This window comes from Petromyzon marinus, chromosome 7, assembly GCF_048934315.1.
Source record: "Petromyzon marinus isolate PM22_M1 ecotype Great Lakes invasive population chromosome 7, UKy_Petmar_22M1.pri1.0, whole genome shotgun sequence".
Lineage (NCBI taxonomy): Eukaryota > Metazoa > Chordata > Hyperoartia > Petromyzontiformes > Petromyzontidae > Petromyzon > Petromyzon marinus.
This window is the reverse complement of record NC_133673.1, coordinates 8,693,555-8,720,059: the sequence shown is the minus strand read 5'-3', so window position 1 is coordinate 8,720,059 and position 26,505 is coordinate 8,693,555. Positions and strand designations below refer to the sequence as shown.

Here is a 26,505-nt window from a genome sequence, read left to right as displayed (position 1 = left end):
GTGGGAATTTATTGCAGCCAAATATTCTAAACACGTCTCTAAATGTGGAGGGGAAAACCGGAGAAACCGGAGAAAAATTCACGCGACCACGGGGAGAACTTGCAAACTCCAAATATCCAGGCGTCAGGGTCGGAATTGAACCCACGACCTTCTGCATATTAGGCGAGGTAGTTAACATCTCGAAAGTAGTGAACATCTTGGGTTGTACCCGCATGATGTTCGGTATGATTGTTACGAATTATGAATTCTTCAGCAACCAAAGAAGCTCCTGGAGCGTGGTGTGGAATGTGGAGTGAAACGTCGGACGTGGGACAATCCGAAAACACGCTGGAGTGCTGTGCGGTACGAACCACAAAAAACCGACGCAGTCATTAAGTTTTTTTATGAATAACTATTTAAATTTAGTTTTTTATTTGTAATTGCTATACTCTCTTTCACCTTTAAATTGCTTACATACATATACATTATATAATAATGACTATGAGCCTTTCGGAGCAGGACACAATAGTACATTGTTAAAGGGTTAATGTGTTTGGAATAGGTAGTCCATGCACGCCCGACACCCCATGCTCAGTCCCTTTGAAAGGATAGCTGCTCATGAAAGACTCACTAGAACCCCATTTATTAAATTCAGCATAAATAAAACCCTACATTAATGGCTACAAATTCAGTGATGACATCTCAATGAAAAACGAGTTGTCAAGGAGACGCACAATGAAAAGAGACCCCTATGCAATTTTTTTGTTCTCTGAAACTACACGATCGAGTGCATTGCTGTAAGCTGCCGGGCACGTCTCATTAAATGTGCAAAAATAAAAATGCGTGTTTCACCGGCAACGCACGGAACGTTTTTTTTTTCCTCCAGGTAGCCGGTCGTGTTGGCTCCCCGCGATTCTGTCGCTTTTGCGCAAAAAGCGGTCGTGCTCTTCCGACGTCGCAATATCCCCACCCGCCCACCCCCAGGCTCATGCCCAGATTTGTACGACATCAAAAACAGTGTGCTTAAGTACATTGCTAAATCAATTAAATAGCACTTCACTATATTCACGCAATAATGGTGCATAACCATATAGCACCTCATGCAACTTAGCAGGTGGGGGAAAGGGGTCTGATAGTGATTAGCGCACCGCACTCTAAATCGATCGTCCAGAATTAAATTCCCAGCCACGGCTAACGTAATCTCATCGCATGGACAGCTTGTTGTTGTTGTTGCGTTCAGTTTGTTGTCCTTCCCCCGCAACTCCGATCAGCACGGTCGGGCCACATACGGTGCGAAAGAAGTTCATCGTACATACAGTACACACAGTGGAGGGGTCCTGGCACCCCCTTCAACAACCCATAACGACCGGCGTGGTGAAGTATGGTCAAACAACTCCCATGGCAGACACTGCATCGCAAGGCTCTAATCCCTCAGTAAATTGACTAATGGCTATAAAAAAATATATGTGTTTTATGATATCGACGTAGCGTTTAAGTATACGTTTCAAGGCACGTGTGGCTTTGCACGTTCAGCATGCGCTATTCACGTGTAAAAACAAACAATTTATAACGCCATTCTCACGTGCACAATTTGTAGCATAAATACAGCGATTATATCATGTCGGTCGCGAGGTTTAAGTGAGATAAATGTCACCACGATGCATATATATACAAAAAATCCATATATAACTAAGTGAAAATAAGCCAATTGAGATGCAACAGCTCTTCGAGAGAAACATCTTCATTGCCAAAGAGACCTGCATAAAGTGAATCCCATCAAGGACAGACGTTGTCAAGGCAGCCGCTAGCTTTTTCAAAATACGCAAAGGAAGCCCGCATGTGTGACAATGGATCTCTACAGCAGAGCAGCATTCACTGGGGTATGAACCACAAAGCCTCACATATGCACACAAGTGTTCGTGCTGCAATTGCCCTTTTCTTAACCACCGAGATAGCACATTCAACGTCCTTTTTGTCATTAATGTATTTGGTTAATGACATATTTCTTATTCCTGCTGCTCTACATATCCGAAGACCAGATCTCAACTCGATGTGGATTTATATATCATATATTATTGTCCGATGCACACTGCATTGTAAAACTGGCACCACAAGTTTGATTCCCAGCCACATCTAACATCTGAACCGAGTGATAACGGAATTGGCCCTCTCTCCCACCCTTCAACAACCTGCACTGACAAACATGATGAAGTACGGTATACAAAAAAAACCACATGATTAACATGGCATGGGGTGGCCTTCATCGTCAGTGGCCTGACAAAGAGTTGTAAAAAAATATATATTATTCGCAGTATATATTTTCATTATAAAAAAAAAATTAGCATGTAAAATGTATTCTCCAGTCGGGTCCTTGATTAATGTATTTTTTCCCCCTCTCAGAGCGAAATATGAATTTAATGCATGAGTATACATCATCAATACAGGAGTATGCATCATCAATACAGGAGTTGAAATGAAAATGCTGAAGTGCCAGTATGAAACCTATTCATCCTGCGGCCCAAGTGCTATGCCATTTCCCCCCTGCGGAAACACCTTGGTATAGGAATAGGAACCGATTAGAAAATTCCCGTATACATATTTGGTGTTTTGTATGTATGTTGAACTTCTTTCACACCGCATGTAGCCAACCAGAGGTGAAAATCGGAGGTTCTGAGAAGTGCTAGTGTGGCATATCGTCATATACTGTCCCATTTAAACCCCTACAGAGAGATACTTTTCTGTATATACATATACAGTATATGGATTCATGTATATGTGTTTTTTTATTGTATACTGTATATGAAGCTGGTGACCTTTTTTTTTGCAAATGTATTGGGAGTCACCCCTGCTCATGCAATTTCCTACACCACTGTCCAAACATTAAACGAATTTAGTTTCCAGCCTATCCACGAAAGTAATGTTCTGAAACAACTGTACCTCAAAGGGTCCTCCTCTACCGGAGCGAATAGTATTCCCGTATTTGCTCTGCTAACTGATGGTCACCTAATTTACAAACCTATAGCCCATATTTTCAACCTGTCCATCAAAGAAGCATCAGTACCTCTACAATGGAAACTTTACTATGTTCGTCCACTTCACAAAGGGGGCCCTAAAGATGATCCAAATAACTACCGACCTATCTCAATTTTGTCCCCGTTGATGACATTTTAAAAAAAATATTGAATTAACAAATGAGCAGTTTCCTGTCCGACAACAATCTCTTACATCGAAACCAATATGGGTTCCGAAAAAAATACAGCACCACATCTGCTGCATTAGACTCTATAAATCACATTTACAGTAACCTTGATAATAAGCAGTACTGCGCCAGTCTTTTTCTTGACTTGTCCAAAGCCTTTGATCCAGTCGACCACAACACCCTGCTTAGTAAACTAAGTTGCCTCCATCTCTCCAAACACGCAGTGGAATGGTTAAAAAAATTACCTCTCTGGAGGTCAAACAGTGTTAACATATACTCTTTGGTTTTTTCGGTAAAGTCACGTAGGTAAAATAAAATAAATGAAAACAACTAAATTAAATCACGACGTTTCGGAGGCAACACAAGCTTCCGTCTTCAGGTGGGAACCATTACAGCAAAATTGTTGTATCAAGTGAAGAGAGCTCTAAGATACCCGAGATTACATACAGGTTAAGGGGGGGGGGAGCCAGGAAGGGCCCTGGGGGGGGGGGGGGCTACGTTAAGCCGCCTTTTGTTATGCTGCAGGGGGTTAGGGGGACGGAGAGGCGATGCCGAGCGGTTGTCGAAAACGAGCGCAACCAACTGGAAGAAATGGAAATGGCTGCACAATTATAAGGCAGCTAAAGTTTGACTTGGTTGATGACATCTTTCCAATGATTGCTCAATTTAAAACCATCCTCTCGGTTGAAGTTGTGTCTATGTTTGTATATCTGGATGGCTTCATGGACAAATCTTTGGTAGTATCCGGGAGGTTTGCAGAGTACTTTGGTATCGGAGAAAACAATATCATGAGAACCCGCTGTGTTGAAAGAATGATCAGCCACGGCTGAAGAATTTGTTCTGCCGTGTTTCAAATCTGATTTGTGCTCGCAAATTCGGTCAGAAATATGTTGTTTTGTCTCCCCGATATAGCAGTCACCGCAGGTACAACTCAATTTGTAAACACCGAGGTACTGTAAGTCAGGAATGACATCCTTTACGGATGGGATCAGATCACGGATTTTGTGTATTGTATTGAACCGGACCTGGATCTTGTGTTTGTTCAGAACTTTGGAAATCTTTTTGGTAACGCCTGCTATGTATGGCAACGTGATGATTTTGATCGGAGTATCAGGTGGTTGTTTCTGTATGGTGGGAGAAACAGCTTGGCGGATAGTACAATCAGAGTATCCGTTCATCTTGAGGGCCAGATGTACATGTTTTAATTCACTGGCCAGGTGGTGTTGGTCAGAAATGCAATGAGCCCTATGGTATAGTGTTTTGATGAGGGAATTATTTTGAGCCGGGTGGTGGTGGGAATCAGGTTTCAAGTAGGAATCTGTGTGGGTGGGTTTCCTGTAAACAGAATGTCCCAAGGAGCCATCAGGCCTCCTCTCAAACAGAACATCCAAGAATGGCAGCATGCCATCTTTATCCACTTAAGATAACAAAAGGGGTTCCACAGGGTTCCATCCTCAGCCCCCTCTTGTTCTCTCTTTATGTCAATAACTTGGGCACTGACCTGGATCATACCAGGGTAAATCTATTTGCAGATGACACGATAATGATTACTGCTGGCCGCTCTCCAAATGACGTGATTGCTAAGCTCCAGGGTGATTTCAACAAACTACAACATCAGCTAGTTGCCCTTAAACTAGTCCTGAATACCTCCAAAACCAAGGTGCTATGCTTCTCACCAGGACTAAAGCAGGAAGTTATTTTCCCCCAATTACATTCCTTTAATAATTATCAAATAGAGCAAGTCAAGATCTATAAGTATCTTGGGGTCATCTTTGATTCAAAACTGAATTTTCAAGATCACATTGATTATATTGGTAAAAATACAAAACTAAACTTTGTTTTCTGTATCGACACAAGCACTGCTTCCCCCCTATACTGCCTCTACTTGATTACTGTGACATCGTATATAAATCAGCCCCCAGTACTATACTGAAGAAGCTTGACTCAATTTATCACTCGGCCTTAAGATTTAAATTGAACAGCCTATATAGAACCCACCATTGCGATCCCTACATTGGGTCAAACTTAACATATTTTAATGATTGACGGCTTGTGCATCAGATCTTATTTATGCACGATGTACTTACAAAACAATCCGCAGACTACCTGCTGGATCTCCTCACTGTTTCGAAGAACAAATGTGACCTCAGGTCTTTGCTCATTTACCAGCTTCACATTCCTTATTGCCGTACAAATACTGGAGGAAGGGCCTTTGCTATTGATGCCCCCAGGGTCTGGAATGCTATCGCCAATAAACTTCAACTTGGATCACTACCTGTGAGATCTTTACTCAAAACTGCTCTAGAGGAGCTGTACACCCCTAGCTGCCACTGCTATTCAGAGTATCCTGAAATCAAATGTATCGCTCTGGATGACCGCTGCAAAGTATGATCATGAGTTTTGATTATAGTGTGCTGATCTTTAACGGTGCATTGAACATTTTTGATACTCCTACTGATACTCCTGCTGTTATAGAGTGACTCATGCTACAAGCTATGGCTGCAAAGTTTGGTCGTACGTGTTGTGTATATTGTTTATTGTAAAATTTGAATCACAGTTCCTCTGATCACTATTACATTGTTTTTATAGCTTTATTTTGGTGATTTCGAAAACGTTTGGTTTAGCCATGTTTGTTTGTTGAAGTACAGAGTTAGCCTGATTACTTTATTCTAAATTGTATTATGGTTATTGTTTGACTTGCATCCCACTGGGATTTTTGCAGACAGCGTTGATATACGGTTTATTTTGGAAGATTTTGCTATTTTTTCATGGATTTTTCTGTTGCGCGTAGTCACTTTAAAATGTTTCTTGTTCATGTTTTTGTTTGTTGTGGTTGCACCTGAGTCAAGAGCCGCATGGCTCACAGGCTATACCTAATAAATGAAACTGAAAAAAAACTGAATTCAGGGCCCTGTGAGCAGTCTTGGCTGTGTGCTACCTTAGTTCACCAGTTTCAATTGGGCTCATTCAATTTGTATTATTCCTCCCCTCATGTCACAAGACGAAGAGATTTGCAATGATTTTGTTTTACTTTGGAACTCTGCAGCTAGCAGTGCATGTATGTACTATGTTGAACTTAGCCACCCACACTATTTGGAGGTGCGGGGGAAGGACAACTAAATAAACAAAAAAAGGCTGTTGAATGTTTTTCAGAGGTAGCTCTGTGATGTAATTCTATCCATCGAACAAAGACGGTCACTGCATCGCGCACTTTCAGATGCGCTTCTGCGGCCGTCTGGAATGCTCTTCCTTCCGATATTAGGAAGCCACTGGACCTATGCACTGGAAAATCCAGATTGAAAACGAATTTCTTCAGAACTGCTTTTCGTGTTAAGTTTGTTGTGCTTCCCCCGCACCGGTTAGTGCGGTTGGCTGCGTATGGTGTGAAATAAGTTCAACACAAATACATACATTGTTGGAAACAGGCACACGACAGGACCGGCGGACAAAGACGCACGCTTGCTCCGCGCGTGCCCTCGCGCTCCCCGCACTCACTGGGTGTCGCGTGGAGCCACAGGCGACGATGCGACCGTCGAAAGCCTTGCCGGTAGCTGCTCCATGAGGGTCAGGGCGTCACTCAGCTCCCGCCGCACCTGCGCCAGCCGCTCCTCCAGCTCCTCGTTGCTCTGCCGCAAGCGATCGTTCTGCTGCCGCGTCTCCGACCGCTCCGAGTTCAGCTCGGTCAGCGCCCGCTCCAGCTGCAAGCACTCGGCGCGGGAGCCACGGCGCCGGGTCAACAGCAGCGCCCAGCGGTGATCGCTGCGACGGCCTGATTTCTCATTGAATATATTCCGGGTCGCTGGTAGGCTGCAGTCGACCCGTTAGTAGTAAGCACAGTCATAACCAGATGTACACTGGATGTGGTGTGCTGAGCACAGTTATATTTTTCTGATCGCTGGCCTGAACAGCAGTGGGCCTGTGAGTAAGAGCTATTGTGCCCATATGGGGTAAACTCATATATGAGTGCCCCGTGTATAGTGTAATATATGTTGCTAAAAACATTGGCAACCCAGCAGCAATTGCTGAACAGACCACACTCTGCTACTGAGATTCATAAGTTGCCGAATTAAACATATTCTGCCGAAAGGCATTCATTAGGACAGCCCACAGACTGGTGGTTATTTCTTTACACGATGGGACATGTTTAACAATTGTCTGTTTAATTATTTAGAAATTGTTGTCAATTTAATTATATTGGCTCCCTGAACCTTAGGCGTTACCGAAGAAGAAGAATAATAAGTGGTGACACGTTGAGAAAGAGCTGCATCATCCCCACCTGTTTTTGCTTAGTCCGGATATTCTTCACCTCCTGTTCCTTCGCGTCCAACTCAGCCTCGAGTTCTTGGCTACGGCACAGAAGCCTCCGAGCATCCTTCAGCAAGCGCATCGACAGTCCAACAGAGCAAGTTCTTTATTGACCTCCTCGTGAGCGTAGCTTTGACCCGCACCGGCAAGTCAAGTTAACGTGTCTCAGAGCTCAACGAGCATTGCCACGGCGCTCTTCCGCATTGCTCGTACTGAGCCAGTGGTGGAAACTCTACGTTCTCGTGGTGGAAGCAAGATTCTCCAGAGCATGGCCACTATTTGTTTTCGACGAAGTGGCACTCATTGTATCCCCTCTAAAGAGAGCATAGGCTGAGTCCGAGTGTGCCAACAGCCCAATGGTGCTGTTAGCAACCACTGGGCCAGATGCACGATTCAGGGAGTATGTACATATATGTCAATACGAACGAGTTTCTCAAAGATTGCAGATATCTGTCAGAGGGACATAACTGGGAACACATCGGACTCGGGCAGTTTCTGAACGCGGACCAAGATCAACATTATTAAATAAATAGGTGGATGAGAGCATGTTGGATCACTTTGAGAAGGAGAATACCAATTTGTCTCAAGAACAAAGTTTTTTATGAGTGGATCACCTGCTTATGACACGTGGATCAGAAACATGGAGGAGAAGTGCATGCTTTGAATTACGCTGACAGACAGGAAAAGACATGCATGCATTGGGGAACAAAGCAAATGAAACGTATGCTATTATATTAAATATTTATTTTAAAAAAGTAAGTGGGCTTGGGCAGGACACGTTGCTAGAAGGGATGGTTGCCGTTGGTTGAGACCAACGTCTAACGATAGAGTGGCAGCCAAGGAAGGAAACGTGCTGCAGAGGACATGCATTGCAGAGACAGGTGAATGATCACATTGCTGGACCGTGATGGATGGCAGCAGATTAGGGAGGCCTTCATCGAGCAGCGGATAAATCAAAGCTACTGCTGACGATAATGCTGCTCGTGATACGTAAATAAAGGGGAAATATAAAGCTTGCTAAGCTTCTGAAACGGCATGCAGCTGCGATGAATACCTGGCTGGAGAGCTTCTCCTTCTCACTCTTCATCTGCTGCTCCATCTCCTCGTACAGGTGCTGCACCTCGCGGTCATGGTCGCCATTCCTCCTGTCCATCAGCATGCCGAAGCGCCGGGTCAAAGTGGACAGGTAGGGGGGGTTAAGTCTCTTGTAAAGCTGTTAGCGCAGCCCGTCTGGTCAATAATAATAATAATTTCCAAATAGTTTTGGCGCTAATGGTTTTCACATGGTGGGTGGCCACTGTAACATTTACAATGGTAAATGTTACATCTTAGGAAATGTACCATAATATTTGTTGCAGCGACAAATGCCGTGTGCCACCGAGATGAAGATGATTTGCTTGACATGGAAGCTCCCTCCCCACTTGTCGCATGCTTTGTTGGCAATTACAACTTACTTGAATACGACATTACTCATGCAGCCCAATTGCAATCTAGAAGTTAAATGTGAACTGCGGAATAAGGCATTAAGAGGGAACTAGATTTACACATCTGTTCGTTTTCTTTCATGAAACCAATTGTACGGACTGCAGAGGTTACACATCTGTAAATATTTTAATGCAAACAAGCATATACAGGTAGGTACCCCAGCATATATATGCCATTTGAATTCAGTTACGTTATGTATGTGTAAATATAATTTGTTCTCTAAAAGAGAAAGCATACGGCCAGTGATATTATTTTAATGTCTAGCAATAATGTGTTAGGAATTATGGTATATATTACCAATACATATCAATGGATATTAGGGATTAGGATTTATCTGAATATCGAGCCTATAAATGATATCAGATGGGCTAAAAAACACTTTCAGATTGATCTGTAACATCATAGGAAAGGATGTAACTTTTGTATAAAATATGAACATGTTTTTACATTTAAATGTTTGTTTTACTAAAATCTTACAAATTATTCAATTCAGTGCATGAAGGTGCAATTAATTAACATGAAATACTAAATAAAATCTCAAATTGAGTCTTAAAATATGAAAATGCATTATCTGAAACAAAAAATATTAAATGTATCCCTGGGGGATATTTATATATCACATACAGAATATATTATGAGTGTATGACAATATATATATATGTTTAATAAAGTAATGCTAACATTAATATTTCTGTTCTAGAAATATACAACCTGCTGTATGCTTTCTTTTGATGAGAAAAATCTAAATAAATATACATTACATTCACATGTCATCTCACACTGATATAAACAGAATATTGATATTGTAACATTAATTAGGAAATATTTAATCATACATTGATCACATATATGTCATACATGTGCAGGGCACTTTTATATTTAACAAAAATAGTACCATAGTGTGTCAAGAAGCAATCCAGGGTTAAAGCAACTTCTGGAAAGTATTGAATCAACACATTGAAAAAGGGGTGGAGTGGTAGTGCAGTGTTAAGTGCATTGCACTCTGAACCCAGCCACCTGAGTTGGATTCTTGACCACACCTAACATGAGTGGTGAGTAATGCCTGAACTGGTCCTGTGCACCCCCTTAACGAACCTGTACTGATCAGCACAGTAATGGATGGTCACACAACCCTATAACCAATAGCATTAAGAGGCCTTCATCCAGCTGGGGATTACATACTGGACTTGGCAGCCCAACCAATGTAAGCAGTGAAGTACTAATTGTTTAACCTTCAAAGTGCAAAACCGAATTGCAGAGTTCACTGTACCATTTAATACTAATTTTATTTCCATCAATTATTAATATGCAATTTTTGCTTTTAGAACCACTCAGCCTATGTGGTAAAGGGTTTAAAAATGTACAACGGGCTTTAAATCATAATTATGTTTACATTTGTAATCTGAACACATTTTAATAATTTTAATTTAGTCGATTAGAATTTATCAACTCCATCAGGGGGAAATAAAATAATGACGTACTGTGTTCTTGTATTTGTGCCCTTTAAGCTGCAATTCGGGAAAATTGCAATTCTAAATGTGCAACTGGAATTGCAGAAACTAAATTGGTTCTGTTTATGACGCACATTATTCTCTATAAGCCATTTTGTGCAACTAGAGTACAGAATGTTCTCTTAATATTTCAAACGGTGCATTAGCCATAAGTGTTGCTCTGTTGAGTGGAAGGTATTCTACAAAATATGGATGCTTTTATAAAAGTAGATACGATAATTTAATTTGTCGTAGCAAAATTATTAATTTCACAAAAGTTTGATTCTTTATTATTCTTCTTCTACACTTTTGGTATGTAAAATATAATCAGGTAATTTTCTTTCAAATGCCAACTACTGCAGACTAATTAAAATGGTTAGAAACACATTCCATACAGGTCATCCAGAATACAGAACTAATACAAGCATGGGGATAACATTTTACCTTGTCTGGGCTTCGATTTAAAGCTTTCGTGACTGCAAGGATTCATCTTCTTTGGTTCTTTTGGTAAAGTCACGTAGAATGAGAATAAAATAATAAATTGATAAAATAAAACAACACAATAATATTCTCACGACGTTTCGGCCACAACACAAGCGGCCTTCATCAGGTGAAGGGGACGAGACTGTCTGGAGGACAGCGCTGGAGTGAGAAAGCCACGCTGAGATCACGACCTTTAAGCTGTGTGAGAAGAAACAAAGCGCCTTGACAAAGGAATTAGCATTAGCAGCCATTTCAATGCTAAATTATATGCTAATTCCTTTGTCAAGGCACGTTGTTTCTTCTCACACAGCTTAAAGGTCGTGATCTCAGCGTGGCTTTCTCACTCCAGCGCTGTCCTCCGGACAGTCTCGTCCCCTTCACCTGATGAAGGCTGCTTGTGTTGTGGCCGAAACGTCGTGAGAATATTATTGTGTTATTTAATTTTATCAATTTATTATTTTATTCTCATTCTACGTGACTTTACCGAAAGAACCAAAGAAGACTTGTCTGGGTTGTCTATACGAATTTATATTAAAAAAGGGGATAGCTAGAACGTTGCAATTTATTACATCTTGAAATTAAACTTTCATCCAATATTATATTAACATTGTTCTGGCCTTAAGTCTCTAAATTATTCTTTATTGAAATATATTCTTTTTAGTGACGTAAACTTTTGAACACCAATAGATCTGCCCACAATAGAGTGAGAATGTGATTTATAAATTGAGAGTTGGGCATTAGTAGTGAGTGGGCTGCGTCGCAGCAGCATCAGCAGGGAGTAGGTGCTCATTAACTATCGATTGAGAAGTACCAGTGCCATACGTTAAGCAGCGTGAGACGCAGTTGGACTCGAGAATGAGGCTCAGAGGCACATGCACAGGGACGGCGGTTTTCAGAAGAAAGTGTGAGGCTATATAAGCAAGCAAGTAATGAACAAATAAACAGACAGGTGTCCGTTTTCGAATCATAAAAATCAACAGATACATGGTTTAGGTCGATAAATTGATCCATATTTGTTTATGGGTTAGGCCACGAAGTAGTGTTGTGCCAAAATTCGTGTAACTAATCGTACACCATCCAACAAGATTGTCCCGTTTACAAAGATGTGATTTGTCTCGATCAAATTCTGACCAATAATGCTCCGGTGGCTTAGGATTTCTCATGAATTTGATTCGCTCAAGCTGCTCTAAGCTTCGTCATGTAGTGAACTTGGAAATCAAGTGGGTTTCATCATCTGTCTGTGCTCTTTTAGTCCATTTGTTGGGATTCATACTTTGCTTGCTTGAACACATGCTGCTGGAATATATTGGTTTAGAAGGCCTATAGGCAAATGGACCAAAATTACGTGTATTTGGTCGTAAAAAAGACTTGTTTAATTTTATGTATTACTAATAGCTTATGATGCATGTCATAAATACCTATATCATTCATGAATGTAACTGGCCAATGAGCTTTTTGAAAGGAAGAATTGACACTCAGTGAGGTTTTGCTGAGTATAAACATAGAATGATCATAATTAGTATATAAATAATGATCAATTTATTCTTATGCTATTGTTTGATTTGAGAAACCATTGAAATATATTGAAAGAAAAATGCAGTTAAAAATAAACATTGGTACCTATGAGCAATCATTAATTCCTGACTCGAAATCAAATATGGGAAAAGGTAAAAGTTTGAGATATCAACCACTCGATGTATGGCTTTTACGCAACTGAATATCTAATGACTAAAGTACTTCATGGCAGGTGGTTTGCTAATTCCCATTATAGTATTTTGCAGTTGTGTTAATTAATTTACATGTTCAATTCAAAATAACTCTGTGGTTGGCATACCGATCGCCAGGATACTAAATAAATTTGGTCGAACAAAATTACAATGATGCATCACATGCTTCATCTGATTATTGATTATACCACACACTGTTTAATACATTCACGACCTTAGCTTTTTCTAACTGAAAATTGTATCCTCCATTGAGACCAGAAATATATATTTTACAATTATTTTAGGCATTTTAATGATTCCAGACAAGTCGACTTATATGGCCGGGACGTGTTGGACGAAGAGGAGGAAACTGCATCGGAAGAAGAAGTCAGAAAGGTGACAACACAATGGGAATTAGCAAACCAGGGTAGAGACTGTGATGCAGGGCCTAGAAAGAGGTGGTTTTAAGTGGTGATCACGATGATGTGATGGAACTGTGGTGGCGTGGACGTGGAGATGGCCCAAGACAGAGAGATGAGTGGAGAGAGAGAATGATGTGATGAGAGAGAGATGAGTGGAGAGAGAGAATGATGTGATGGAACTGTGGTGGCGTGGACGTGGAGATGGCCCAAGACAGAGAGAGAGAGAGATGAGTGGAGAGAGAGAATGAGGAAGGCAGACCCCACACAAGTGGTAAAAATCGCCAAAATACGAAGTTGTATTCAACCAAACTATTATTTCTCACAATATTTTCTGGGTAATGCTGGTGTTTTCATGAAGTTAATTACTTTTCGCTATACTTCCATTTTTTTACAAAACACAATGGGCCACAATTAAGTCAAAATCCCACACAAGCTTGCCAAACTGAAAAATAATTATGAGACCTCTTTTGCCAGTAACAAGATATAGTAATAGGTTTTTGCCCTTTTAGCTGGCACGAAAACTGACACCTTTATACAAGGGATCATGTTTGCAATAACCACAACACAAGCAGTTAAAAATGCAAACAAAAAGAAACTCTGATAATTTTATTTTATTACATTGATTTGGGGGAGGTGTGATACAGTGGTTTGTGCACTGCACTGAATTTATAATTCTTGCTATTACTAACATCAGTGGCAAGTGGTATTTAATCCAGTCCTGGTGCATCAACTCTTGAACAACCCAAAGTCCACCAGTGTGGTGGAGTTATGGCCTGACAATGACCAACAAGGCATTGGGAGTCCTCCAGCCAGCAGTGGATATATGAATATGGCTTTAATGACTAAAATACGAAGATATTTCCGATTTGTTCTCTTTTTGTTCTCTTAGCTTTGCAAGCAAAATAATATATGCTCTGGAAATGGAAAGGTGGTGGAAATACATTTGAAGTTGGGAGAAGGCAAGTAACCAAGGTAGCTGATAAAGCCTCTTTATCATGGGATCATAACATTTGACTTTCCTGGCCCCTGTTCTCTGTGTTGCCATGCCCACGTGAAGAGATTTGGTAACGGTTAAACAATGATAAATAATTTAGTCATCGTCTTAGTCTGGTCGATGACATTGTAATATTTTAGCCGAATCTTCATCCGTGGCTTTCATTTACAATAGTAATTATCATGGTCTGTTGACGTAAGCAGTCCAAAATGTAGTGCACGATTGGTTATTAAAGGTTGATGTGAGGGTCTTCATCTAAGCATTGCTGCTGTCTCTAATGATGGTCCTAAATTACTTTGGCCTGCATATTCGATCGACTGGTTAATTTCACCAGTCATGATTTTTTCCCTGGTAGGCAATCGAAGACATCGTCACACTTGATGAATTTCATCGACTTGTGCCCACCGTTGATGGACAACAACAAACCCCCCCCCCCCCCCACTTACCGTAGTTGACGGTTATAGTCGTAAATAATCTCCATAACGGAATGAGCACTGCGATTAAGCGCGGAGTACGTACTTTTGGAGTATACGTTCCACAGTGGCTTTCTCCTGCTTGGCCTGCAGGATCAGCAGGGACACCCTGGAGAGGAAGCCTTCAAAATTGTTCAGAAGCTCCGGCTCATCTCTGCGTAAGCGGGTCCACAAGGCGCGCACCTCATCCTGCCTGCAACGCCGGGCACATTCAAGAGAAGGACGTGGCACATTAAAATCAGTACATTTTCGCAGCTGCTTGTAATCCAAGTGTGGATTTCCGGGTCAGGCTGCTCGTCGAGCATTTCTTCTCTCAAGCTATTGCCATGACTACTGCGGCCATCGATTCAACTGCAGCCTAACCCACAAAATAGCACTTGGATGAATGTAGGCATGTGAGCTTGTTCAGACAATTAATGCACAATGTTTAGCACTAGCTTTATTCATGAGTGCAATACGAAGGAAAGTGTTATTTAGTTAAATCAAACCCACGTAAAACAAAGTGGGGTGCATATTCGATAGGAAATTTATCTAATCTATAAAACATGTACAGTATGCTTTGGCAAAGCACGTAAAATAAATGCATGAAAAAAATGAAGATTTTTTTCCATTCATGAATTCTTCAAATAAAAAAAGGTATTATTATTTTATAATTACATCAGTGTGGTAAACTTAAATGCTCCTTCCTGATTATGTTTTCTATTTCAAATCCTCAGGCTTCTCAAGTCCTGCCATGCATCTGTGTAGAGTGTCATCATGATGTAGCAATGTTTGAGACAAACACACATTTTTTTGGGAGGCTGTGTTATATTAAGAAGATACATTCAGGCTTGTTTTGTTACAGAGCACGAACGCATCCTGATTACAATATTGTCCTATTCAGGTGGAATTGGATCATAATGCGCAATAGATGTGCTGGCACAGAGTGCCCAGTGATACAGGGGTACCAGGTCTCCCAACTCTGCTCATTATCATGAGGCCAAAGCAGCACCAAAGACCAGACAGAGTCCAATTAACCAATCTAATTACAATCATGAATAATTGACAGCCTTTTTTCAATCCAATGCTGGATGAAGGCATGCCGTGTCAGTCATATGGGTCGTTTGACCATATGCAACCATGCTGTTCAGTCCAAGTTAGTGAAAGGGGCACCTCACTGCTGGTTCAAATATCACTTGCCATTGATGTTATCCGTGGCCAGGAATTGAACTCAAGTTTGCCGGGTTCATGGCGCAATACCACTGTGCCAACATGTCTCACAATTAACCAGTCTACCAAGATTGAATTAACCAATCCACCAATGTCTAATTAACCCATCAAATAAGTTCAAATGAACCAAGTAGATTGTATTATTCCATGAGCCTATGGTGTTCAGCAGTTCAACATAGATTTCTGAAAGGGTATATTGTGGAGAAAGAAAGCCAAACATTATAATGACTAATACGATATTCATACACCTCACCTGAGTCAGATTGCTGCCACGAAACCAAAGAAATATGGTCAGTCTGTGAGGTATGCACTCGTTTATAAACGTCTGTTGGATGCCGGGCTAACAACTGAAGCCTGCGAGACAAGTGGCTTCAAGCCTGGGCAGCTGCTCCATTGCTGACAATGAGTGTGACGCCTCGTAGATGACTCCAAACCACTGTTAACATCAGCACCTATGCGTGAGCGAGTTGAGGGTGCCCTACCAAAGAACCGTTCTCGGTGGTTTTTTGGTTACATTACAGATAGGATCCCAGAAGTCATTTTTGATCATTGGGTTAGGCCACGTAATAATGAGGACCAAATATGTAAAAAAAAAACACTCAACACATATTTGGTGACATTTCAGGAAATGTCATTGTTGACGGTTTATTTTATAATTGTCCTCATGCAAAACTGTCAATGCACCGTCGCCAAATAATATATTTAATTTTGACCAAATCTTTGTCATTAAGATCCTCCACCACCCGACACAAACAAATTAATTGTCACGTGTACAAGGATATATTATTGTTTGAGCTCACCGGTGAATTGAAGAACAGTCCTCACAACCAAATGTAGGAATGAGATACTATCTCATTGTATCTAACTGCTACCTGGCATCATGATGATTGTTCTTCAAATTTGCCCGATCTCAAAACATCAATCACGAATCATAGTATTGGATGTGAAAACTCACGTGTTATTATACCTGAAGTTCGACCCCACGTCATTGAGTATAAGGTGAATTCTACTGCACTCTAGTTTGATCAAATCCACAGAACTACTGGCTGCTGACTATATTAGCCTACTGTCTGTGCGCTAATGTGTATATAAAGGCTCTGCCATGGGCATAATCAGCAATTATGTTGAGGTCAGGAAAGCGTAGACCCAAACTACCATGTGCCTCTTAGCCACATATAAGTTCCAAGGGTGTTAAAACACCTACGACAGCCACAGTGGCTGCACCCCTGACCTATCGACAGCACTGTAGGTAGTAAGATCCTTGTCTGACCCAAGTGCCCAAATGTACAGAGTCTCATACGAATTAATGAATGTGTGTAATGAGACACCAGTAAATAGATCAAGTTACTTGTGAAATATTGGAGGCAGCATTCCACGTTTGCCCCTGCATATGAAAAAAGGGGCATGTATGTCATAAGTCATGATTCACCAGAGGACCTGGGAAAGAAAGAGGCATTATATATAAATATAACCTCGGATAGGCCAGCAGATGTGCTCCTATTGAGCGGGAGAGAACACACTCTGAACCTCAGCTTTTGGCCATCTTGGTGAATTAAATTGATGCTTTTATGTGCTTTTATGTCTCCTATCTGCACTTGAAAATGCCGCAGTCTCTCTACTTTCCTTTCATATGTAGATGTCATACCATTCAGGGTCACACATCATGCATGCTTTCCCAATTTTCCATCACGCATGCACGTCACCACACACAATGAATGCACCCTGCTCCAACGTGTTTATTTTAACGGGCACCTTTATCCCAAATAATTTAATTAATTTATTGGCGCCACTGGCCCTAACGTGCACTGTCACTGAAACATTGTTCAATCGCGTATTAAATTATTGCCCGGCCACTCCTGTGATTGGTTATAATAAGACTATGATTCATACAATTAAATAACGTGCTGAAATCACACGTTGCTATTTTACTAATCAAATCGGAGGCTGTCGAATTGCTGCGTATTATCAACCATAATCAGATGTGAAACATTTAAAATATGTGGTAATTAAAGGAGGTATTTCAAAATGTGATTAATTATGTACATTTAAAATGGTTTTCATTTAAAACAAAAAAAAACACTTCTCCACGTATATTATGGAAATCTGTCACGGCTGATTTAAATGAGTTTTGTTATAGTTTATACGGGACTTTTTATCCCTCCAATTGAACCTGTTATTTATTGTGTCATAGTTAAGATGCTTAACGTATTGCACTCTGCAAATTGCCCATGGATAGGGTACAAGACTCACAAACAAAAGGTTGCCAGTTGCAATCCCAGTCAGGGGAAGATCACGCTTTAGTTGGCGAGAGGTCAAAGACAAGAATACATTTCTGGACAAGTCCCCAGTGGTCGTCTGATGCCATTACTTGACCTGAGTCATGACCAATTACATTTACACGATTGTCTCTGAAGTGTAACGATGTCGCTCAGTGTGAGCGTATTTCCAAGTTTTAGAAATAATTGTCACGTTTTAATATTGAGGTTCAAGGTTTTAAACTCCACAAAGTCTTGTACTCTCAATTCAATGAACGGCTGCGAGACAGGGCTGCCTTTGAAGGCAGCTGCTGATGCAATACGTCCTTCACTTTCCACCAATGCATGGAAAATCGTGCAAGTGCATTCGTTCACAGCTATCGTCATTAAATTAATCAACTGGAAATGTGTTTTCTTCACTTTTGTTAAAGAATGCAAACTGGGTTGCAATAATGCACCTCAGTGTGCGTCAACATTGCTTAAGCGATGGGCATATGTACAAAGTGAACTATTTTTCATAATAAAGGTTTTTGGGTTAGATCGCATTATTTATAAATGTGTCGTAACCCTCCACCACCCGACACGGCCAATCAGCAAAAAAGTGTCACGTTGACAAAAGACAAATAGTTCACTACTTTAGCCCACCGGTGTGTTGAAGAGTGAATCCACAACATTTACAGTTTGAGTACGACGTTTCGCTGGTAATTACATCCAGCATCATCGGCAATTCGCCAGAATGGTAAAGCCCTCGCTTGCTCCCGGTCTTAAATAGAGCAGCAGGGTGACGTCATCACTTAACTCATTTCAGGTGCAATTATTTGAAATGAGTTAAATGATGAATATGACTGCAGAAATTCATATTCTTGAGTCTTTCTGTAAAGTCACGTAGATAGGTTCAAATATTTTTTTGTTATTTTCTATGAACCTATCTACGTGACTTTACCGAAAGACCCAATAATATGCACATAAGCACATGAGCTTAGCATGGTTGGCATAGGCCCTCGTGCAAAGAATAAACTTGGGATCCCTGGTCCAATATCTCCGCTCTTCGTGGGTGCTTGGGCTCTCCTGGCCCATTGACACGGGTGCAGTTGCACCGACTACACACTCGATAGTTAACCAAGCCACTGCATGTGCGTGCATGTGTGTGCGTACGTGTGTGGGGGAATAGGTGCTTGCTAACGGCACTTGTCCCAATAGTCTGTCTGAGGCAATACGGGGAATCTTTGTCTTCGTCTGGAGGTTTTCCATGGAGCCGACACAAAGGGGGTGTTGTTGTACTTGTGCAGCCGCCTGCAGTTGACTCACTCGCCAAAGACGTTGCGAGCGCCCAAGCTGTCCATGAGGCGAGAGAAATGGAGCTCATCTTCTTGGCAGAGGTCGCTCTCACTGTCGCCCCACGTCAGGACGGGAAGATGTTTTTCAGCAAATTTAGGGACCTGCTCTCCCTTAGTCACGAGGCTTTGCAGGCCCAGATACTGACCTGCGTTGAGAATAACACAGTATTATAAAAGATTAACAGGTATAGGTGCAGCCCTGCAATTACTTGCTCATGCTACTACTGGCAGAAAGTCTTCCAAAAGAGGGGGCTCTATAAAGCTCCTCTAAAAGGCATTTGTCCTACTCTTCCACGCTAGCCAGACGACCTTTTTATTTTTTATAGTTAGCAATATTTCCACTGGTGGGACATCATGCACCTCTGACCATATGACTCGAAATTGCACATCGTCCTATTAGACCTCGGCATCTAAGCAGATTTGAGCCTGGATTGTGCTCGGATAGGCAGTAGAAGGCAATGCAGTAACATGCAGTAATGTTTTGCGCTCCACCAACCTTTACCAACCTGCACTTACTAGCACGGTGAGAAATGGTCAACCAACCCGCAGGCCCAACACCGTGTGGAGAGGCCATCATTTAGCAGTGGATTCACCGGTGGGCTGTACATACACGTGGGACGTTGGACAACTGAATGAAAAACGCTAACAGCAACACAACCTCGCTGTCATGTTGCCCGGCTACATCACTGAGCAAAGTGAGGCTGGTACGGCACAGGCGACTCATTGCTGCTTCTGGGGGCTTTCCTGAATTTCCCAGGGCTCCCCCCCCGAATCCACAGACTGCACCGACGTCGCGTGCCAGCCCTGAACATTTGGTTAAGTCGGCCCATGTGTGCACGGTTTACCCAGGCCATGGGTGAACTCGGCCAGGGTGAGGTATCCCTGCATGTGGCAGTCCAGCTTCTCAAAGACGTCCTCCAGCTGCTCGGGGTTCAGGGGCAGCTCGGCCTCAAGCCTCTACGAAACGCAGCGCAGCACGCAAGCAGTCGCGCGTGCAGAGTACGGTTACCGGCACACCGCAGCACGTCACTGACCGATTAATTCCAACACTTCCTGTGAATTATTTTAAACTCGTCGAACAGAACAAGCATGCTCACAGTCTTAAATCAAATATGGTTAATTGTATCCGTACACGCAACAGGTCAAATTTTTTAATATATATACGGCAAGAGGTACGAATGTGACAATTTGGATTGGTTCTCCTATCACGCCTTGCATGTCACTTGACATCACCATGCCACGTGTGTATAATGCACACAGCCTTGTTGTAGACCACCACAAAATTTGTAAAAAAAATTGCCCACGCTATTTTAGACAATAGCGGGATAAAAGGACAACTGTATAGCGGCGCTGTTTATATGACAAGTGGGTTACGGGTGATAGCACATCATTTGTCCATCGTGTGTGCACGTGGATGAATGAAGGTCAGAGCGGCCAACGGCATGGTCTGCCAAACTGTCGTGCGAATGGTGAAGTTTCAGTGCGCAGATTGCTCTGTTATGTTTGGGTGAAAGACCCAACGCAGAAGATCCCTGGTTTTCATCCTCCATGAAGCTCATCGTCCACCCTAAACCGCATCCGCACAAACCATGGCAGATGCGGATATTCGATACACAAACGGAAAATTAAAAACTCTCCCATGTGCGACTGTGGTCATCCAGAACGGACCACACAACATATAACGACGGAATACGAAGGGGACATCACAGCGATACACACACTCTGCTGCTCCTGGCGCGGTTGTCTGGGCTTGACCACGTGAATGTGAAACTGTCATTGTTGCTCTGCATCTACATCAGCAGTCGTACGAAAGAATAAGTTTGGGTATGACTGTTGATCGAAGCTACACCAAGACGTGCGGCACCCATTACCAATGCACAGTCTACATGTTCCTCACATTGACATCACTTCCTGTGCTTTGGTTCCTTAAATTAATCAAGGTTTAATGAACACTCGTAAACAATTTAATACCCGCATTTCTCGACCACATGGAATGCTGATTACATGTTCTACCTCTCTTTAATTAAAATCACCATGTCATCAGCAAATCTGAGATGGTTAATATTTTCCCGATTTATGTTTATGCCTTTTTTCTCAAATCCGATTTTCACATATTATCTTCCAGTGCTTCTGCGAATAACTTTGGTGAAAGCATGTTGCCTTGTCTGACACCCCTTATGATGATTTTTTTTGTTGGTTTGTAGATGTAAACTCGGTGTAGTTGTTCCATTTTAGCAAATGGTATTTTAAATTTAAGCCTTGGCTTATGATAGCCGCATCAACTTGTCAAATACCTTTTCATCCTCTACAAAGACGAGGCACAGTGGTATTTGGTATTAATTAGTTATTGTCAGAATATGTTTCATAGTGTGTATGTGGTTGACGCAAGAGAAACCTTTGCTGAACCCTGCTTTCTCATGTGGTTGGTATCTACATTTTTAGTTATTCCGTTTCTCAGTAAGCTTTGTGCAAATTTATGTACATGCGATAAGACGACAAACGGTCTGTAATTCTTCATTTGTGTTGAAGTACTTTTCAAATACATCATCGTGACTTTTCTAATGACATGTGTAATGATAAAAGCCCAAGGAAAATAGCTAGAGGAAATCATTCTTGAACTTAATAAGGATGCAAAGTTAGGCTCAATATGTCATAAATATTAAAACAAATGTAAGTTCTGTAGAGCAAGCTGGCTAAACAAGTGAAGACAATTATTGGAGTAACGCAACTGGAAAACTCATCAGAGTATGCATACCAAGGATCGTTATTAAAGGCACATTGGGATCAAACTGATTAAATAAATATGTGGACGATATCACGTTAGAATGCTTTTGGGAAATTGAATTTAATAATAAAACGCAAAATACCAGCGTGCTGAAAGCAATTGTTTTTTTTAATAAGTTAATATTACCTGCTGTGACGACGTATCGATCGGAAGGATAAACATTGACAAAGAAAATGGAACAAAAGCTGAAATGTGCGGGCAGAAGCATTGATTCGTGCATGATTGTAATCACACCGACAGCCAGAAAGAGGAACACATGGATTACAGAACATATGCAAGTAACCGACATTGCATTGACCGTCAAGGGAAGTAAATGGGTTTGGGCAGTACACTTGGCTAGAAGGGACGATGGCTGCTGATTCAGACGAACGATCAATTGGCAGGCAAAGGAGTGAAGTAATGCGAGAGAATGTACACCCCAGAGATTGGGTGATGGAATCAACCCCTGTGCCACAGTTAGATGGATTATTACACCGCGAGACCATAAGAGATGGTTACGGGGAGGCCTTCATCCAGGACTGGATAGATCATGGCTCATGATGTCCATTATGAGGGTGCATTCTGCTCAACCATAATGCATGTTGAAATCTATTAAAACACGTGTTTATGTTAAAGTTTTAGATCGCAATCTATAAGTAGAGGTGTTACGAGGAACAGAGAGTCGCTGAATATGTAGTTGGCATAATGTAGCACATCTAAATGAACGATTTGACAAAAGAAAAAAAACAAGTCTCTGACTGCCTTCTATAATTTCCATTAACAAAAAATAAACTCTACTTTGCCAGCGAGTTATTTTAATGGCTCTAATATTTAACAGTCCTCATCTTAGTAGTTTCAGCTGTTTTGCAAACTCTTTAAACGTGAACGTTTGCAACACACGGCCAAGCGTAATTATCATTCACACATGAAACAATCGTTTAACAATTCCAACTCGTTATCGTGACACTTTAGTTAAATATACTGACAAATGTGCTGAGGTGTGCCGTAACTGTAATGCATATTAAGTGCAAAACCATGGTTCACTATTTACACCGCAGTTAGCTGCAACAAGAGTGCTAAGCACAGAATCGCATTCTGTTATGCCACTATGCACGGTTCAGACGTCACTGGAAATACATAGAAATTGTAAGTTGTAGTCAACAGTCCTTATACACCTTCGTGCTGTCTTACATTGCATGTGACATTATTTCGTTTTTTTCCCAAGGGAGAAGAAATCATCACCGTCGCCACCGCTTTCCTACATTGCTCGTACACAAAGCCACCGTGTCAGTCGGCACGAGCAGTCCCCGGACGTACCTGCATGTCCCTTTTGGTGATGAAGCCTTTGTCCTCCTTGTCGCAGAGAAGGAAGAGCTCTCGGACCTTGTCCCTCATCTCGTCCGGCTCCAGGTTCCACAGCAGGCTCGGCCGCCGATTCCACGGAGGGGTCTCGCACATGGAGCCCCCCGGTGCTCTCGTTAATGCTCTGCACGACGCGGCACCACTGCCACCGCTACCGCTTGCAACAAGTCCGCCTGCCGCCACAACCGCAGCTCCTGTCACGACCCCCTCGTCTCCGGCGGCCAGGCTCGCCATCGACCAGGAATCGCAGGAGTACAGCCCACGCAACACTCAGGGGGAGAGGTTCAAGCGCGCACGTGGTGGTGGTGGTGGTGGGGCTTCTTCGGTGCGCTGTGTGTATTTGAGCACTTGGTTTACCAGAACTTGTCGTTAGGCGCTCGCTTGTCCGCTCAATGCAAAGCATCACCTAGCAACATACGATTTAATTGGGCTGTGTGGGGGGGGAAACATGGAAAATGAGGTTATTGTGTGAGCCTCATAATGTTTTGAGATGCGTACAAGGGCGGAGCTGTGCCAGAGTCAAGAGCATTCCCTTCATCCACTCGCAGGTAGCTCTTCAACACAATCACTTTCCGCAGTGTCACAGTGCCTTGTTCGATTCGAGTTGGAGGAAGATAATTATAACCAAGGCACCTCCTGGTTATGTTTAATAAAAAGTGTTTCATCTCCCTCCTCGAGGCCACATCATGAGGAAGGCTCAACCCTGTGGAATGACGCCGCACACAAAATGCAAAAGTTAACGTGCGCGTGGAATTTTTAGAACGACATTGAGCCGTGCCCGTGCGTATTGTGCATTGCCGAGTCGATGACATTCGCGCAAATGGTTGCGGCTGGAGTGTTACAATCAGGTGTGGGCATTTACCATGTCTTTCAAAGAGTCGTCATGGGTCTGCTTTTTGCACAGGGATCAGCTCTTGAAAGCTATTATTCCATGCTTGGGTTGGGTTTAAAATGAAAGTAGGAGAATAATGAGGCCCGAGACAGACCTCTCCTCATGCACTTTTTACAAATTTCAATTTTCCCCACTACTCTATAAGCTTTGTACTTACACAGCATAATTATTTTCAAGCCAACATTATACATTAGCTACATTGACCAAGAAATTAAAAATTCTTAAATGGTAATATTTTTTAACTCGCAACAATACATACAATTTGTACATATAAACGTTAACGCATGCAAAAAATCTGTATGCTGTAGTTTTTAATGCAATACAATTCACGTTTAAAATATATATATACACACAAACGCAAGTACTTTGCAGGGATAACAACCAACATATCTGGTACCTGCAGACGCGTAGACACTTGTGAGAGTGTGAGAAACACCAGATGGTCGATCATTTGTATTCATATATGCTGAACTTCTTTCGCACCGTACATAGCAAACCGTGCTAATCGGAGGTGCGGTGAAAGGACAACATTCAGCATGCGTGTGCCCTGAGCCTTTCTTGTGCCTCTCTAACTGTTGGTTTCACACTGGCTGCTTCAACACACTGTTGCAACAGGAAGTTCTTGCTACAGGAAACAACAACACAACACACATACGAAGGGAAATATAATTCACACGGGCACAAAAAGCACCCCCCCTCCCCCCCTTCTAACCGCACGGACACCGCGGGTGGAGTTGACCCTCGACCTTTTTGGTTTCTGCTGCCACGTTCGTGATCGGGGGCGTTGTGGTCATAGCTCGTGCTCATGGACTTACTGGCATCGGGCAAACACTTGCATTTCTGCACGTAGTTTTATTCTCTCGGCAACGTCCTATAGGAGTTCGTACATTAAAATTCGATTGCCTGCCTTTGGGCGACGCTTGTGTTTTACCTGAGAGATTGCATGCGGTCCAGATGCATCTGTGCTTGCTTTGTCTCTGTCTGCCATAGGTTTATACTGTTACTAGCTTAACTTACCACGGATTCGCCCGGGACTTGGATTCACGACGCCCGGCCGCCTTTGTCCCGCCAGTGGCGATGTTCACACACCACACACCAGTTACTCGTTTGAGGCTGAGTCGACCCAGTGGAGGCCCAGTTAAAATAATCGTCACCGGTGGTGGCCGTGAGCGGGAATCGAACTCGGGTCGCCAGGTTCGTAGCGCAGCGCGCTAACCACTACACTACAATGCGTTACGCTTCCACGTGCGCGGGTCACGTGACAGATTTGACGTCACAGCTCACTTGCCGTGCAAAAAATAAATGCATTATTGAGCTCCCCCCCCCAAAATAAAAAAACCCACAAAAGTTTATTTTTATAATTTTTGCATGGTGTACAGTCTTGAAAGTACCCACATGGCAAATTTCAAGTTTGTTGCATGTCGGGAAGTACGCTGAGCATTTTGAACAGACACACTTATTCACAACTTTGCTTGAAGCAAAAGTGGTTGCTGAGCAACCAAAATGTTGACAGATAATAATGAACAAAGGCCATTTCTTAAATGGGCTCAGCACATACTACTACTGTGCACGTCTTCCGTGGTTGTGCTGTATGTATGAATTCAGCTCCTGAAGAAGCTCTCATGCACGCGGAGCAAAACGTCGGACATCATGCCGCGCACTAGAAGCTGAAAACACGCTGGCTCAGCACATATGAAGTCTTAATAATAACAACACAATTACGTGAGATTTTAATACGGGGTTTTACATGAGCACATTCTAACAGAGTTATTACATAATATTTGGTTTTAGTTTTTGTGATCCTAAAAAATGTAACAAGTCACGTAGCTTCTAAGATCAGAAAAGGAGCATTTAACGCACACTGTACTCAAACCTCAATTTTCAGAATAACCACAATTGCGAACACAGAAAAAAGTACCGCATGACGATTGATTATATTGTTTGCTTCTGAGAAATGACCTTCCCCACGTTAAGTCCTTCGCAGCATTATTGACCACAACAGTATACTCCGTTTTGATATACAGCAATTGCAACTTAAACAATGTATCCACTTTTGATTTAAAGCTTTCGTGACTGTAGTAATTCATATTCTTAGTTTTTTCGGTAAAGTCACGTTGAAGAGAAACAACAAAATAACAAAATATATATAA

The 26,505-nt window shown here is 42.1% G+C and overlaps 1 protein-coding gene across 8 annotated transcripts in view; it reads right to left on the bottom strand.

Moving 5' to 3' along the window:
• Positions 1-26,017, bottom strand: part of LOC116939920 (EF-hand calcium-binding domain-containing protein 4B-like) — a 53,540-nt gene extending 27,523 nt beyond the window's left edge. For 2 of the 8 annotated variants that reach the window (XM_032948966.2, XM_032948971.2), the window contains exons 1-7: positions 23,419-24,726; positions 20,183-20,294; positions 19,309-19,483; positions 14,583-14,729; positions 8,538-8,628; positions 7,455-7,550; positions 6,674-6,876 (exon numbers count right to left, since the gene is read on the bottom strand). In XM_032948966.2, the coding sequence (XP_032804857.2) occupies positions 6,674-6,876; positions 7,455-7,550; positions 8,538-8,628; positions 14,583-14,729; positions 19,309-19,483; positions 20,183-20,294; positions 23,419-23,697 (1,103 nt within the window). In that variant the 5' untranslated portion in view covers positions 23,698-24,726. Of the gene's footprint in view, positions 1-6,673; positions 6,877-7,454; positions 7,551-8,537; positions 8,629-14,582; positions 14,730-19,308; positions 19,484-20,182; positions 20,295-23,418; positions 24,729-24,752 lie in introns of those variants that run through there. The other 6 variants (XM_032948969.2, XM_076065331.1, XM_032948968.2 and 3 more) reach the window with 6 other exon arrangements.
• Between the last annotated feature and the right edge of the window lie 488 nt (positions 26,018-26,505).